This window comes from Rhinopithecus bieti, unplaced genomic scaffold (assembly GCF_001698545.2).
Source record: "Rhinopithecus bieti isolate Rb0 unplaced genomic scaffold, ASM169854v2 scaffold_20892, whole genome shotgun sequence".
NCBI classification, from domain to species: domain Eukaryota; kingdom Metazoa; phylum Chordata; class Mammalia; order Primates; family Cercopithecidae; genus Rhinopithecus; species Rhinopithecus bieti.
Window position 1 is genome coordinate 2,115,653 of NW_016810602.1, and position 16,216 is coordinate 2,131,868.

General features: G+C 42.5%; 1 protein-coding gene across 7 annotated transcripts in view; it reads right to left on the reverse strand.

Moving 5' to 3' along the window:
• Window positions 1-308: 308 nt before the first annotated feature.
• PPP1R36 (protein phosphatase 1 regulatory subunit 36) overlaps window positions 309-16,216 on the reverse strand; it is a 50,107-nt gene continuing 34,199 nt past the window's right edge. For 6 of the 7 annotated variants that reach the window (XM_017892421.1, XM_017892419.1, XM_017892425.1 and 3 more), the window contains 4 exons: window positions 2,829-2,871; window positions 2,335-2,513; window positions 1,402-1,593; window positions 309-557 (listed from right to left, as the gene is read on the reverse strand). In XM_017892421.1, coding sequence (XP_017747910.1) covers window positions 371-557; window positions 1,402-1,593; window positions 2,335-2,513; window positions 2,829-2,871 — 601 coding nt within the window. In that variant the 3' untranslated portion in view covers window positions 309-370. The remainder of the gene's footprint in view (window positions 558-1,401; window positions 1,594-2,334; window positions 2,514-2,828; window positions 2,872-16,216) is intronic. The other variant, XM_017892424.1, reaches the window with a different exon arrangement.

Genomic DNA, 16,216 nt, shown 5'->3' on the forward strand with positions numbered 1-16,216 from the left:
CTCCAGCCTGGGCTACAGAGCAAGACTCTGTCTCAAAAAAAAAAAAAAAAAAAAAAAAAAAAAAAAAATCGATAAATAAATAAACAATGTTTCTTCACTAGTACACTAGAGCACTGACTAAATGTTCTAATACATTACTCTTAGTAGTCACATAGAGCTCAAATAAATAAATAAACAATAAAGTAAACTACTAAAAATAGGAAAATGAGCTTTTCAAGAGCTTTCAGGAATTCTTTGTCTGCTGTTCAACTTTTAACCAGACAATCTGAAAAATTTTTAAAGCTTAATAATAACGAATAACCATCTTCTATAAAGTCAAAGTAGTTTACTTGAGATACAGGGACTTATCACAGAAATGGAATGTACCAGGTTACTTAGGGCATGATGTTTGAGAGGACAGTGTCTTCATGACCAAGTCCAGTGTATCCTGAATCCTTATGTTATTTGTTTCCATCAGGGAAGGATGTCTCCCAAATGATTTTGTGTTTTCTTCTGGATCAAGGGGGTGAAGCGTATGGGGGTTGAATAGACATCGAGGCTCCCCCAAGATGCCAACTCTGTGAAAAGAATTATTGGGACAGCTGAAGTGGTGAGGCCAAAGACTCATGTGGAGAGTTGCGACTGTGATTGTGGTTGTGTGTGTGTATGTACACTAAAGCTAAGATACACTCTCTCCCTTTTTAAAAACTTTCCCTGTTTCCATGAACTACTACTGTAGTCTAATATATGAGTCCAAAAGTAAATCCTTAGCAAGATTTTGTAGTAGCGCTTCCCACATTTCTCAAAAATGATTCTACTAACAGAAAAACCTCAGCCTTAAAAAAATTCAGTTACAGGGCCGGGCGCGGTGGCACACACCTGTAATCCCAGCACTTTGGGTGGCCGAGGCGGGCAGATCACCTCAGGTCAGGAGTTTGAGACCAGCCTGACCAACATGGAGAAACCCCATCTCTGCTAAAAATACAAAATTAGCCAGGCGTGGTGGCGCATGCCTGTAATCCCAGCTACTCAGGAGGCTGAGGCAGGAGAATCACTTGAACTCGGGAGGCAGAGGTTGAATGAAGTGAGCCGAGATTGCGTCATTGCACTCCAGCCTGTGCAACAAAAGAGGGACTCTGTCTCAAAAAATAATAATAATAATAATAACAATAATAATTAAATCAGTTACTCCTCGAAACTAGAACTATTTGGAGTCTAGCACCACTTTCTAGCAATTTTTTTTCTGGTCTAGATGGGTGTACCTCAAGATTCTCTAGAAAGGAAACTAGAAGGGCAGCAGGGCAAAAGTAAGAAAACGGGGGCTGTCATCATGGCTCAGTTCCCTGGTAGAGGGCCCCTGCCCCTTCCAGCTCCACCTGGGATGCCACCTCAAGGCACTGTTTCTCTTGCCAAGCCACTTACACTGGCATGGGCACAGAGTCCAGAGTTCCCACATGCTTTTGCATCTCAGCTGGGAACCTGACGTCTACTTGATGATACTTTTTCTCAAAGACGTTTTGAGCTTTTTCTCTGAGAGATGGCAGCAGAGTAGACATGACTGGAGAACGCATGTTGATGGCTTTTTTAATTGCTGGGCGTTTTGCCATCATTCTTCTGTCGGGGAGGAAGGTGACATTTAGGTCATACAACCCTGTTTTCTAGAAATGTTCTTGAGGCCAAGTGCAGTGGCTCATGCCTGTAATCCCAACCCTTTCGGAGGTCAAGACGGGAGGATCACTTAAGCCCAGGAGTTCGAGACCAGCCAGGGCAACATAGCAAGACCCTCATCTCTACAAAAAATTTTAAAAATTAGCCAGGCGAGACAGCATGCCCACAGTCCTAGCTATATAGGAGGATCACTTGAGCCTAGGAGGTTGAGGCTGCAGTGAACTATGATCATGCCACTGCCTTCCAGCGTGGGTGACGGAATGAGATGCCGTCTGAAAAAAAGAAGAGGAGGCCAGGCACGGTGGCTCACACCTGTAATCCCAGCACTTTGGGAGGCTGAGGCATGTGAATCACCTGAGGTTAGGAGTTCGAGACTAGCTTGACCAACATGGTGAAACTCCATCTCTACTAAAAACACAAAAAATTAGCCAGGCGTGGTGGGGCATGTCTGTAATACCAGCTACTCGGGAGGCTGAGACAGGAGAATTGCTTGAACCAGGAGTTGGAGGTTGCAGTGAGCCAAGCTTGTGCCACTGCACTCCAGCCTTGGCAACAGAGCAAGATTCTGTCTCAAAAAAATAAAATAAAATAAAATAGAGGAGAAAAAAGAAAAGAAAAGAAAAGAAAGGAAAGGAAGAAAGGAAGAAAAGAAATATCCTTGAGCATAGGAAAGTCAAAAGGTCATACCTGAACTGAACAAAAGTCATGCGTTTCTTTTCCCCTCCTGATTCCTCATCTTCACGCCTCCTGCGAGGAATGTTGAACATATTGGTACGAAAGAGTCTCCCTACTTCTTCTTCAATCTCTGTCAAGTGTTGACGTCGGAAGACAATCCAAGCCACATATGTACAGAAAGTGTAAAAGGACTACAACAAAAAATAGACAAGAATCACAATCCTCAGCTGTGAAATGGAAAACTCCCACCTGTCTGTATAACACAGCTAAGCAGACACAAACCCAGATGACCCAATTTCCCAATATCCCTGAAACACTGTGCAAAATTACACATGTACTCACTTTTGCATGAGGAAAATCAGACCAACAATTTAAGGTATAGCACATAGCTTGTCAGCATCCTTTTTAGAAAGGATAGTCGCTAAAAATAAGTGTCTGACAAATCGTCATTGGTTGTTGGTATAAATTGTTTCATATCAAAAAGCACCAAAACATAAGTAACTCACCTCAAAGAACTTCCAGTCTTTCTGTGTATCTGATATTTTCTCCCTGTAACATAACAAGTCACAACTATAGGTTGAGAGGGAAGTTCAATCTTTCAGGGACCTAGTCCTTATCTTCCTCTAAAGTTAGGGTCATTATCTTGGCCCCAAGATTATTTTCAGTTACACAAATGCTATCAAAAGGCCTGGATAAAGAGTCTCAGTACTTTCTTCTTCAACTTCCTATGTTACCCAGATCAAAATCCCTAGAATGGTAAAAAGTTAATCGATATAAATTTGGGGTAAACAAACCAGTGAGGAAATGTATTCTTCCAAAGACTTCCAGTAATTTGAGTGTTGGGGAGGTAAGGAGAGTGGAAAGGTGATAAAGAGGAAGCAGAGAACTAGAAGATAAGGCTGCAATAAAGAAAAGGAAAATAATTAGCAAACAATAGTTATGGCTATTGGGTACAAAAAGAAACAGAAACAAAATCCACAAAGATCTATGCCAAAACAACCAATAGACTGAGAACAGTAGTGTGCTCCTCCTTTTGATGGGCATGGGCAAACCTGAGTCTTCTCTCTTACCAGGAGTCCTTGGAACACAAATTCAATGTTAAGAATACTATACTTGGCCAGGCGCAGTGGCTCATGCCTGTAATCTCAGCACTTTGGGAGGCCGAAGTGGGAGGATCACTTAAGGCCAGGAGTTTGAGACCAGCCTGGCCAACATGGTGATACCTCGTCTCGACTAAAAATACAAAAATTGGCTGGGTGTGGTGGCGAGCACCTCTAATCCCAGCTACTCGGGAGGCTGAGGAAGGAGAATTGCTTGAACCTGGGAGGCAGAAGTTGCAGTAAGCCGAGATTGTGCCACTGCATCCCAGCCTGGGTGACAGAGCAAGACTCCATCGCAAAAAGAAAAAAAAAAACATACTAAACTGGCATGGGCACAATTAGTGAACATGGCCTCCCCTCCTAACAATTCTGATTCTGACTCCCAGCATTAGGAAACCAGACCTGGTCTGGGGAGCCCTTGAGAGTTGATTGAGGGGGCTACGCATCTGCAGTCACTTGATCAGTCACAGCAGCCAAGGCCAGACCCTGGACATTTCAAGGCTGATCCTGGTTTTGCTTCTTTTTTAAGACAGAGCTGGAGTGCGGTAGTGTGATCATAGCTCACTACAGCCTCAACCTTTTGGGCTCAAGCAATCCTCCCACCTGCCAATCCTCCCACCAGACTGTAAGAGTTCAGGATGGTTCTGGAGAGCCTGGTACCCACCTCAGCCTCACAAGAAGCTGGGACCACAGGTATACACCACCACCCTGGCTATTTTTTTTTTTTCTTTGATACAGGGTCTCACTCTGTCACCCAGGCTGAAGCACAGTGGCATGATCATGGCTCACGGCAGCCCTGACCTCCCCAGCCTCAGGTGATCCTCCCACCTCAGCCTCCCAAGTAGCTGGGACTAAGGCACACGCCACCATGACCAGCTAATTTTTGTATTTTTTGTAGAGACGGGGTTTCACATGTTGGCTAGGCTGGTCTCGAACTCCTGAGCTCAAGCTATCCACCCATCTCACCATCCCAAATTGCTGGGATTACAGGCATGAGCCAAGGTGCCCGACCTGCTTCTGCTTTTGTTGGAGCCTTCCTTGGAGGAACTGTGACTCTGAGGATTGGCCTTGGTACCAGGCTCTCCAGAACCATCCTGAACTCCCACAGTCTGGGAAAGATGACCCAAACCTCACAGGACCTTCGGCCTTCTCACAAGGACTTCCTGGTCTGAATGGGCCCAAACTAGCCCTTCACTTGGGGGATGAGGCCGAAGAGGTGGTTACTGGGGCCTGCCCCTCCCCTCCTACAGACTCTCTTCATTATATATTGGTTTATTCATGTGCAAGTCTTCAGTAAAGAACTGCGGCAATAGCAATTACAGTGAACATGGATTAAGTATGGAGTATGTGCCAGGTACCACGCTAAGCCCTTTACATGTATGATCATATCTAGTTTTCATAACATCCCGCACCATGCTAAGCCCTTTACACGTGTTATCATATCTGGTCTTTATAACATCCCTACGGTATAGTCAACATTATTATTCCCAATTCTCAACTGAGGAAACTGAAGTTGAGACGTAAGTCCAAAGACATATATTTAATTAGGGGCAGATCCTGTACTAAAAATCAGGCCTGTCAGATACCCACATCTGTTCTCATAACTGGAATGTGAGGAGAATAAGCTTTTTTCTTTAAAATAGTTTGCAGAGAAACATATTGAACAACAGAGCTCAGCGGAAACTTTTCGGAGCAACCCTCAGCATTTCTTTTCTGTGCCACCTGAGGCCTCTACCTGAGGGGTGTGCTGATGTGAAATTTCTGCCCTTTCAAAGCTCCTCTTCCGTAACCAACTGTAAATCTTCTGCCAGCTGAAACCAGAGACCATGAACACCTGCCAAGCTGAAGCAAGAAAACCAGCCAAAGTCTGTTTTGGGAATAAAGTCAGCTTGCATTCTGGGAGATCTAGAGCAGAGCTCACATCAGCACAAGGCAAACCAGCACCATCTTAGCACGGTTTTGAAATGAGAGTGATTGCCCAGGAAACACACTTTCCTTTTCTTTCTGGGTTCTTTTTTTAGACATTAGAAGAGAAGGTAAGGCTGGGCGCAGTGGCTTATGCCTTAATCCCAGCACTTTGGGAGGCCGAGGCAGGTGGATCACCTGAGGTCAGGAGTTTGAGACCAGCCTGACCAACATGGAGAAACCCCATCTCTACTAAAAATACAAAATTAGCCGAGCGTGGCGGCAGTTGCCTGTAATCACATCTACTCAGGAGGCTGAGTCAGGGAGAATTGCCTGAACCCAGGAGGTGGAGGTTGCAGTGAGCCAAGATCGCGTCACTGCACTGCAACCTGGGCGACAGAGCAAGATTCCATCCCAAAAAAAAAAAAAAAAAAAAAAAAAAGAAGAAGAGAAGGTAACATGAACCTCTTTCCACTTTCTCAAGTTGCCATACACATTGGAACTCTTTCTCTCTTTTTTTTTTTTGAGACGGACTTTCACTCTTGTTGCCCAGGCTGGAGTGCAATGGCACGATCTTGGCTCACCACAACCTCCGCCTTGCAGGTTCAGACGATTCTCCTGCCTCAGCGTCCCAAGTAGCTGGGATTACAGACATGCACCACCATGCCCAGCTAATTTTGTATTTTTAGTAGAGATGGGGTTTCTCCATGTTGTTCAGGCTGGTCTCGAACTCCTGACCTCAGGTGATCCGCCTGCCTCGGCCTCCCAAAGTGCTGGGATTACAGGTGTGAGCCATGGCGCCTGGCCTAACTCTTTCTCTCTTAATGCCCAAAGCAAACTGATGTAACCCATGCTGCAAAAATTAAGTACAGAATGTCATGGGTTTCTTCTTACCATTCTGATTTAGCCCTGCATATGAAATAGAAATGTGCCCAGGAAATGGGTGCATACAATGAATACATTTGGGGACTTCAAAGTTAAAAGTTCGACAAATTTATTTCTAGCTGGTATATTTTGAGTTGTTTTCCTGTCTTTTTTGGTATTTTATAATTTTTATATTAAGTACATATACTTAAATTGATTATAAATTTAAAATTTTATTATTATAAAATAACAAAATTGGCTAGGCATGATGGCTCACACCTGTAATTCTAGCACTTTGGGGGGCCAAGGCAGGAGGATCGCTTGAGCTCAGGAGTTCAAGACCAGCCTGGGCAAGATGGCAAAACCCGATCTCTACAAAAAAATACAGAAAAAAAAAAAAAAAGCTGAGAGTGGTGGCACACACCTTGTAGTCCCAGCTACTTGTGGGGCCAGGTGAGAGCATTACTTGAGAACAGGAAGTTGAGGCTGCAGTGAGCCGAGATAGTGCCACTGCATTCTAGCCTGGGTGACAAAGTGAGACTCCATCTCAAAAAAATAAAAAATAAAAATAAATTTAATTTAATTAAAAAAATTAAAATAACAAAATTTAAGCCTCCCAAAATTGTCTGCAAATAGAAATGGGGTTTAAACAATACAATCCATGGAAACATAATACAAGTCATAAACGTAATTTTAAATTTTCTAGTAGCCACGGTGAACAGAAACAAGTGAAGCTAATTTAATAATATATTTTATCCAACCCCCCCAAAACATTATCATTTCAATATAGAAGCAATATTTCTAAAGTACTGAGATGTTTTATTCATTTTTAGACTTTCTGTGTACAGTGCTTATTTTTCACTTACAGTATGTTTCAATTCGGACTATCTACATTTCAAAGTGCTCAACAGCCACATGTGGCAAGTGGCCACCATGCTGGTGAGCACGGATGCCATGCATTCCATGTTCGAGGACACAACCCAAAGGAAAGAGGGGAAAGCCAGCCTGGTAGTAAATCTAGAGATTTTTAGTGGCCTGTTATGATGTTTTTTTTTTTTTTTTTTTTTTTTTGAGACGGAGTCTTGCTCTGTCGCCCAGGCTGTGGTGCAGTGGCCGGATCTTGGCTCACAGCAAGCTCCGCCTCCCAGGTTTATGCCATTCTCCTGCCTCAGCCTCCCGAGTAGCTGGGACTACAGGCGCCCGCCACCTCGCCCGGCTAGTTTTTTGTATTTTTTAGTACAGACGGGGTTTCACCATATTAGCCAGGATGGTCTCGATCTCCTGACCTCATGATCCGCCCATCGCGGCCTCTCAAAGTGCTGGGATTACAGGCTTGAGCCACCGCGCCCGGCCGATGCTTTCTTATTCCTTCTTGCTAACTTAGACTCTTGGCTCCAAATCAAAATGAAGAAAGTATATTTTATGATTTGTCATTCCTAAAGGGAAACAAAGTTTAGTCCCAGACTTCTGGGCTGGGAAGAAAAAAAAGTTGTGCTCCCCTACTTGCCCCTGTACCTGCTGCTGTAGGTACAATCAGGTTTCAATGAAGGGCAAGGTCTGCTCTATACAAGCCAGTATCAAAGGGATGTATTTTAGGGGAGGGGAAAGAGGCTTTGGTGCAGCATGTGACGGGGGGTAAAGGTAGAGGAATAGGGCTTAGGGATAATTTATACACCTGAGTTTCAAAAAGACTCCCGTTTTCCCCGTCAGCCCCACCGCTAGCCTCTCTGGTCGCCCATCAAGTGACAGCTGCACTGAGAACAGTGGAAGAAGGTATAAATGCTAGGGTCGAGGTAGGGGTGGAGCCAGCATTGGCTACCACCAAAGAAAAGATCTAACTATGGCATGTGCCTGCCACCAAGGAGATTTTCATATCTTAACTTGGAAAACACAGAGAACTTTTACTGAACATGTTCATCAAAACTCTGCCAAAGCTTTTGGGATGTCAGGGTTCCTCAGACATTTAAAGGCACATCCTTCTACTTCTCAAGAGACATGAAAGCACTAAATCAACAGCACCTAAACTGCTGGTTCTACTAAAATCTTTAATCCTAGAGATAAATAGCATAACGTGTTGTAGTCCAATATTGTGTGCATGAGACAAAACAGGGACCAACCTCCCTACACTTAGGGATCTGTCACCCCACCCCCACCCCCAAACATGGAAATAAAGGAAAGCCTTGAGTTCCTTTAAGGGAAATTCCAGGTACCTAGCTAGCTCTGAGAAGTAAATGAGCAACTTGATAAGCAAGAAGGTAACAGTAGCTTAAAAGACAGCCAAGGAAGTTAAGAGTCACAAGATGTTTGGTTCTCTATATAAAGTAAAAATAACATTTTAACATACGTCCCTGCGTTGTTTTTTAGAAACTCAGACCCCCACCAAATGGGTCCACTGGCATGTAGACCTCAGATTAGGGGAGATTAAGGACTGAACTCTGACTGCATTCATTGTTTTAAAGTTCTTCCTGAGAGGCCTAGAAGAAGTCATGTCCATGAGCCAGACCTAACACATCTTCCTACAGACCCCAAGTTTTTTAAACAAAGCTGCTCTACCTTAACCAAATCAGAAAATCTTTGAATCTGCTTATGACCTGTAAGGCCCCACTTCAAAATATCCTGCCTTTTAGTCCAAACCAATATATAACCTCCATGTATTGATTTACAATTTTGCCTGTAACTTCTGCTTTCCTAAAATTTACTCCTGCCTTTAAAAACCCTTGCTTGCAAGCCATCAGAGAGGTCAGGTCTTAAGCGAGAGCTGCCTGATTCTACTTGCTTGGGACCTGCAAATAAATGCTCTCCTTTCTCCTGATATTACAAACCATGGTGTGAATGTTTCACCTGACTGCATCAGGCAAGCAGACCCCAGTTCACTTCGGTAACACATACCTGAGAGAGAAAAATCAGAAAATACACACGCAAATATTAGCTTACTGAAATCGGAAAGAAGTGAAATGTTAAAATGAGTTAAATACCATAACTGGCAAAAACATTGTCCTCATCTCCTTCTACGTAAAAGCCACCAAAAGAACAATATAAACTTCTGAATCATGGCAAAAACGTGTTCCAGTCTGTCTTCTATGCCCTTTGTTCAGCGTCTGACCTGTATGGAATTTGTTATGTGGGTGGTGAGATCTACGCTCATTCTTCTATAAACTGCTATCCAGCAGGCAGAGGAAACATGGGTTATGTCGCACACAGTGGAAAAATGACCAGCACCATCTGGAAATGAGCTAGTGCTAAACAGAGGCCATCACCTACTTTCAAACATATGCGTTCCTTTAAAGGTTTATGTAAAATTGCCTTGGAAAAGTACAATTACTTCAGTGGAGGCTCTATGCCGAGAACTAAAAAATATTATAAATTCTCTAATTGTGGTATAATTGTTTATAGTTTGCTTTTTATCCCAACATTAGTTTGCAATGTATATGTGTTTTTAAAGATTAAACATTAAGTATGAGAAATTTAAAAAAAAATTTTTTTTTGAGGCAGGGTGTTGTTCGGTCACCCAAGCTAGCGTGCAAGAGCACGATCACGATACATTACAGCCTCAAGCTCCCTGGCTCAAGCAGTTCTCCCACCTCAGCCTCCCAGGTGTCTGGAAATACAGGCATGCACCACCATGCCCAGCTAATTTTTTAATTTTTTTCTGGAGAGAGGGTCTCACTGTGTTGCCCGGGCTGGTCTTGAACTCCTGGGCTCAAGTGATTTTCCTGCCTCAGTCTCCCAAAGTGCTGGGATTACAGGCATGAGCCACTGTGCCTGGCGAAAATCATTTCTTAAGAGCAGGTTTTTGTTTTGTTTGTTTGTTTGTTTTGTTTATTTGAGATGGAGTCTCACTCTTCCCCCAGGCTAGAGTGCAGTGACGCGATCTCGGCTCACTGCAAGCTCCGCCTCCCAGGTTCACACCATTCTCCTGCCTCAGCTTCCCGAGTAGCTGGGACTACTGGCGCCCGCCGCCATGCCCGGCTAACTTTTTGTACTTTCAGTAGAGACGGGGCTTCACCACGTTATCCAGGATGGTCTCGATCTCCTGACCTCGTGATCTGCCTGCCTTGGCCTCCCAAAGTGCTGGGATTACAGGAGTGAGTCACCGTGCCCAGCCCAAGAGCAGGTTTTTTAACTTTAAATCCTAGTTTTCTAACTAGAAGTGACACTTTTAAGTCAAAAGAAATCAGTGTCAATAGTGATGTTGTAAATGATTGAGTAGGAAATTGTAAAGATGACTGTAATTTTATCATAATGCTTTTCTTAAAAACTTTGTCAAGAGAAAACACTACTTATTTCTAAACAATGAAGTCTACAGCAAGCTGAACCTCCACCAACAGCCCTAGATACTGGCAAAAGCTTCCTGTTTTTGGATCACAGAAAGGTATTTTTGATGCTGAAACATCCCCATCTTCTAAGTATCTCTATGTTATATCTACTACTATACCTCACTCATCAGAGATATTAAATGTAACAATTTCATTATTTTATATATGCTCTTGTCCTTTTGGGTTTCCTTTTTCTTTTAGTTTTAGGTTTGGGGGTACATGTGAAGTCTTGTTAAATAGATAAACACGAGTCACGGGGGATTGTTGTACATATTATCACATCACATATTATTAAGCTCAGTACACAATACTTATCTTTTCTGCTCCTCTCCCTCCTCCTACCCTTCCCACCTTAAGTGGACCCCAGTGTCTGTTGCTTCTTTCTTTGTGTTCATAAGTTCTTATCATTTAGCTCCCACTTATAAATAAATGAGAACATGCAGTATTTGGTTTTCTGCTCCTGTGCTAGTTTGCTAAGGATAATAGCCTCCAGCTCTATCCATGTTCCCACAGAAGGCATGATCTCGTTCTTTTTTATAGCTACAGAATATTCCAAGGTACAAATATACCACCTTTTCTTTATCCAGTGTGTCACTGTTGGGCATTTAGGTTGATTCCATTGATTCCATGTGTTTGCTATTGTGAACAGTGCTACAATGAACATTCACATGCATATGTCTTTATGGCAGAATGCTTTACATTCCTCTGGGTATATACCCAGTAATGGGAATGCTGGGTCAAATGGTAGTTCTGCTTTTAGCTCTTGAGGAATCGCCACACTGCTTTCCACAGTGGTTGAACTCATTTACACTCCCACCAACAGTGTATAAGGGTTCCCTTTTTTCTGCAACCTCGCCAGCATCTGTTATTTTTTGACTTTTTAATAATGGCCATTCTGACTGGTGTGAAATAGTATCTCATTGTGGTTTTTATTTTTTACTGTAACCCACAGAAAGAAATATATTTAATAGAGTCCCCAATACACACTGAAACAAAAGTCTCCTAAAACAATACTTACTTTTACTGTTTATGATGTACTCTGATTTTTTAAGTTCTAGTCTATTCTCTTCAAGACTTACTAAATTGATTTCGAGATCCATTAATGTGTTGTAACTTGTACTTTGAAAAACATTGGTTTAGGAACATTATTGTAAGAAAGAACAACAGGCTGTAGAAAGCTGAATGCATAAAAGATGAGGACTGAATGTACTTTTAAAAGACACAAAAAGCGCGGTGGTGCATACCTGTAATCCCAGCACTTTGGGAGGCCAAGGCGGGTGGATCACCTGAGGTCAGGAGTTCAAGACTAGCCTGACTAACACGGTGAAACCCCGTCTCTACTAAATACAAAAAATTAGCCAGGCGTGATGGCAGAGGTTGCAGTGAGCCAAGATTGCACCATTGCACTCCAGCCTGGGCAACAAGAGTGAAACTCCGTCTCAGAAAAAAAAAAAGTCCAGTTGTGGTGGCTCACGCCTGTAATCCCAACACTTTGGGAGGTCAAGGCAGGTGGATCACGAGGTCAGGAGATAGAGACCATCCTGGCTAACATGGTGAAACTCCATCTCTACTAAAACTACAAAAAATTAGGGCATGATGACGGGCGCCTGTAGTCCCAGCTACTTGAGAGGCTGAGGCAGGAGAATGGCGTGAACCCAGGAAGGGGAGCTTGCAGTGAGCTGAGATTACGCCACTGCACTCCAGCCTGGGCGACAGAGTGAGACTCCATCTCAAAAAAAAAAAAAAATAGTAATCATGGCAGCAAAGCTTAAAAATGCTATGATGTTGGATATGTTATCAGAAGCAGACACCAAGACAGGACTAGACATGAGATTTATTGGAGAAAACGATGGTGACAGAAAATGAGAGAACTGGAGAAGGCAAGGAGCGCCGTCACACCTCACTGCATGTCTGACCCTGTGAGAGAGGAAAGGCAGGAGGGCCTGGGTAGGAAGGAACTCAGACAGTGGCAAAGCTCTAGGAAAGTTTTGACCAGGCCAAAGGGGAGTCCTCGAGCTGAAGCTGTCAGTCAGAGGAGTCCCGCAACTGTGAGGAATGGGCCTGCTGCACTCAGACACTGGCAGGAGGCAGTCTATGGGAATGGTGCAATGGGCTGAATGTTTGTGTTCTCCCAAAATTCATATGTTGAAATCCTAACTCCCAGTGTGATGGTATCAGGATGTGAGGCCTTTGGAAGTAATTAAGTCATGAACATAGAGCCCTTATATATGAATTAGTGTTCTAGAAAAGAGACCCCAGAAAGCTCTGTCATCTTCTTTCTGCCATGTTGAGGATACAATGAGAAGCTGGCAGTCTGCAACCTAGAAGAGGGCCCTCACCAGAGCCTGACCATGCTGGTATAATGATCTTAGACCTGCAGCCTATAGAACTGTGAGAAATATATTTCTGTTGTTTATAAGCCACCCTGTCTATGGTTCTTGGCTATAGCAACCCAAACAGGCTAAAACATATGGCCTCAGTGCAAACCTGGTGGTGGATTCAGGTGCAACAGCTGGGGCCACTGCTCAGTTACACTCCCTGAGTGCCACATTTTCATGGTCCCATGCTGGAAAGCAGAACCAAACTTGTCAACTCCATAAAAGAACTGCAGCAGCAAAAACTTGAAACCTGAAGAACGGAAGTAGTAGAATAAAGAATGGGTGTTGTCAGGGATACACATTAAGAGTGTATTCCCAAGTCATGAAAAATCACACACACATGGTGAATTGAATCACACAGATGGTGGGCCTTGGAAGTGGATCGAGGACATCTACTACTATAGAAACAGGGGTGTGAAAGAAGAGAAATGGCCAACAATGCCAAGAAACAACCAAAAAACAAAGAAAGTGAGCCTGAACTGAAAGTATATCGATGCAAACATCAATAAATATCAAGTTCCAGCTGAGAGAAACTTCATATGTATATCTGTTTTTTAACTTTATAAACTAATATAGCTCCTTATGAATAGCCAAGAAGAAATTAGAGAATACATGCCTGTGCCCCTCAGACCCTGGGTAACTTGGAAAAAAATCTACCCAACTAAAGAATGAATTAGGGCCGAGTGCCGTGGCTCATGCCTGTAATCCCAGCACTTTGGGAGGCTGAGGTGGGTGGATCACCTGAGGTCAGGAGTTTGAGACCAGCCTGACCGATATGATGAAACCCCATCTCTACTAAAAATACAAAAATTAGCCAGGCTTGGTGGTGTGTGCCTGTAATCCCAGCTACTCAGGAGGCTGTCAGGAGAATTGCTTGAACCCAGGAGGCAGAGGTTGCAGCGAGCAGAGATCGTGCCACTGTACTTCAGCCTGGGCGACGGAGCAAGACTCCATCTCAAAAAAAAAGACTGAATTAGCCAAATACAGTCTCTGTCCTGCCTTTTCTTTTCGCAGGTAGGCAGAAAAGATTGGAACATCCAGAAAAAGTGAAAAAAGAAAAAAAAAATTGCAACCACATCTCATATTTGTAAAGTTCATTATATGGGAGGGTAGAAATTGATGCTCAAATGCAAGACATTAAAACATGGATTAAGCAAAACTTTTAGTAAGAGTTGGGTAATAAGAAAAAATAAACTGGAAAAACAGGGTAAGAACAGCAAAATATAAACACAGAATTTCATGAAGCATTTTCAATTACCAAGACTAACCCAAAAAAGGGACCTCAAGTTATGTTTTTCCATTTATCTTTTGTCATAGCAACATGTGTTCTTGAATAAGACTCTTAAAATTTACACATGATCTATCACATTTAAATGTGCATACTATTTGACTCAGGAATTCTAGTTTAAGGAATTTATCTTTAGGACAAACTAGCAACTTATCTCAAATAGGCAAAATGGCCAGATAGAACATTTCCAAAGATAAGAGGAGTGACTCTTGTTATCAGACGTTAAGTCACACCCTTTCCTGCCTGGCTCCCACCTATGCTCCTCAGTCAAGTGTCCCTGAGGGACACTCCTCACTCCTGCTACGGGTGCCCATTATCTGTCTATGCCGCTATTGTACTGATCAGCAATCTCTGCTTTCCTTACTTGATCACTCCTCCATTAGACTGTACACACTCCTTGAAGACTGTATGTTCTTTGCACCCTAGCACCTGGCACCATAACTACCACATAACAGGCACTCAATGTGAGTTGAATAAATTAGGGAAAAATATCAACCATATAGTCCTGTACTTATAACAGAAAAACTGATCAATAAAACTCAATAGGAATTCCAAATTGGGTTAAAATATTAGAAAAATTCAACACCTAATAAATAAGAAATGTTACAGAGTGTGGAGACTAAAATCACTAAGTATTGAAAAGTTGGATATTAGTAAAGACAAAATGTCTTAAGATTCATAACTCTTCTTATATGTTGTAACAAATCTCAAATAGATCAAAGATCAGCATTTTTTTTAAAACCTTATTGTTTAAAACTAGGAAAGAAAGGTAAACAGTTTAACCTAGTAATGGCAAGAACTTGCATGACTCTCGAGTAGCATCAGAAACAAGGTAGACGTATTCAAATAAATAAAAATGTGAAACATTTCCCTAATACGTAAAACATAAATACCAAAAAGAAAGCAACAAACTAGAAATACAAATGACCAATCCTTGCTAGGGATACATATTTTAAAATTATACAAATTTTTGGCTGAGCACAGTGGCTCACGCCTGTAATCCCTGCACTTTTGGAGGCCAAGGCAGGCAGATCACTTGAGCCCAGAAGTTTGAAACCAGCCTTGGCAACATGGAGGAACCCTATCTCTACTAAAAATAGAAAAATTAGCTGGGCATGGTGGTGCACATCTGTAGCCCCAGCTACTCAGGAGGCTGAGGTGAGAGGATCACCTGAGCCCGGAATACAGAGGTTGCAGTGAGCTGAGATCTGCATTCTCAGTGACAATGCACACATTGTCACTACACTCTAGCCTGGGCCACAGAGCAAGACCTGTCTCAAAAAAAAAAAAAAAAAAAATTATACAAATTCCCAGTTTCCATTTAATAGATGGTTAAAACTAAATGAACAGGCAGGCAGCAAATTATTTTACACAGAAAGACCGCAGCCTCCACCATCATAAAAGATATCATAAAAGATACTCAGTCAAGGCCAGGCTCAGTGGCTCACTCCTGCAATCCCAGCACTTTGGGAGGCCGAGGTGGGAGGATCACCTGAGGTCAGGAGATTGAGATCAGCCTGACCAACATGGTAAAACCCTATCTCTACTAAAAATACAAAAATTAGCCGGGCGTGGTAGCAGCACCTGTAATCCCAGCTACTCAGGAGGCTGAGGCAGGAGAATTACTACCCAGGAGGCAGAGGTTGCAGTGAGCCAAGATCGTGCCATTACACTACAGACTAGGGGGACAAGATTGAGACTTCGTCAAAAATAAAAAAAAGATACTCAAATAAAACATCTTTAAGCTTTTTATACACCTTTAAACTATCAAAAATATTAAAGTAATAAAATCCAACGCAACCAGATATACATACTGCTGATGGTAATACAAAATGTCTTAACCTTCTTAGAGAACAATCTAGCAGTATGTATCAAGAGCTACAAAACTGTTTGTGGCCTTCTAGGTAAATATACTGTGGAAAATAAGCCACAAGGAAATAGTCCAAATGAACAAAGCAGTTTGTATAAAGCTATTCAATGCAGAAATATTATAACACACAAAAACTAAAATTATGCAAATGTACACAAAAAGAATGGTTAAGC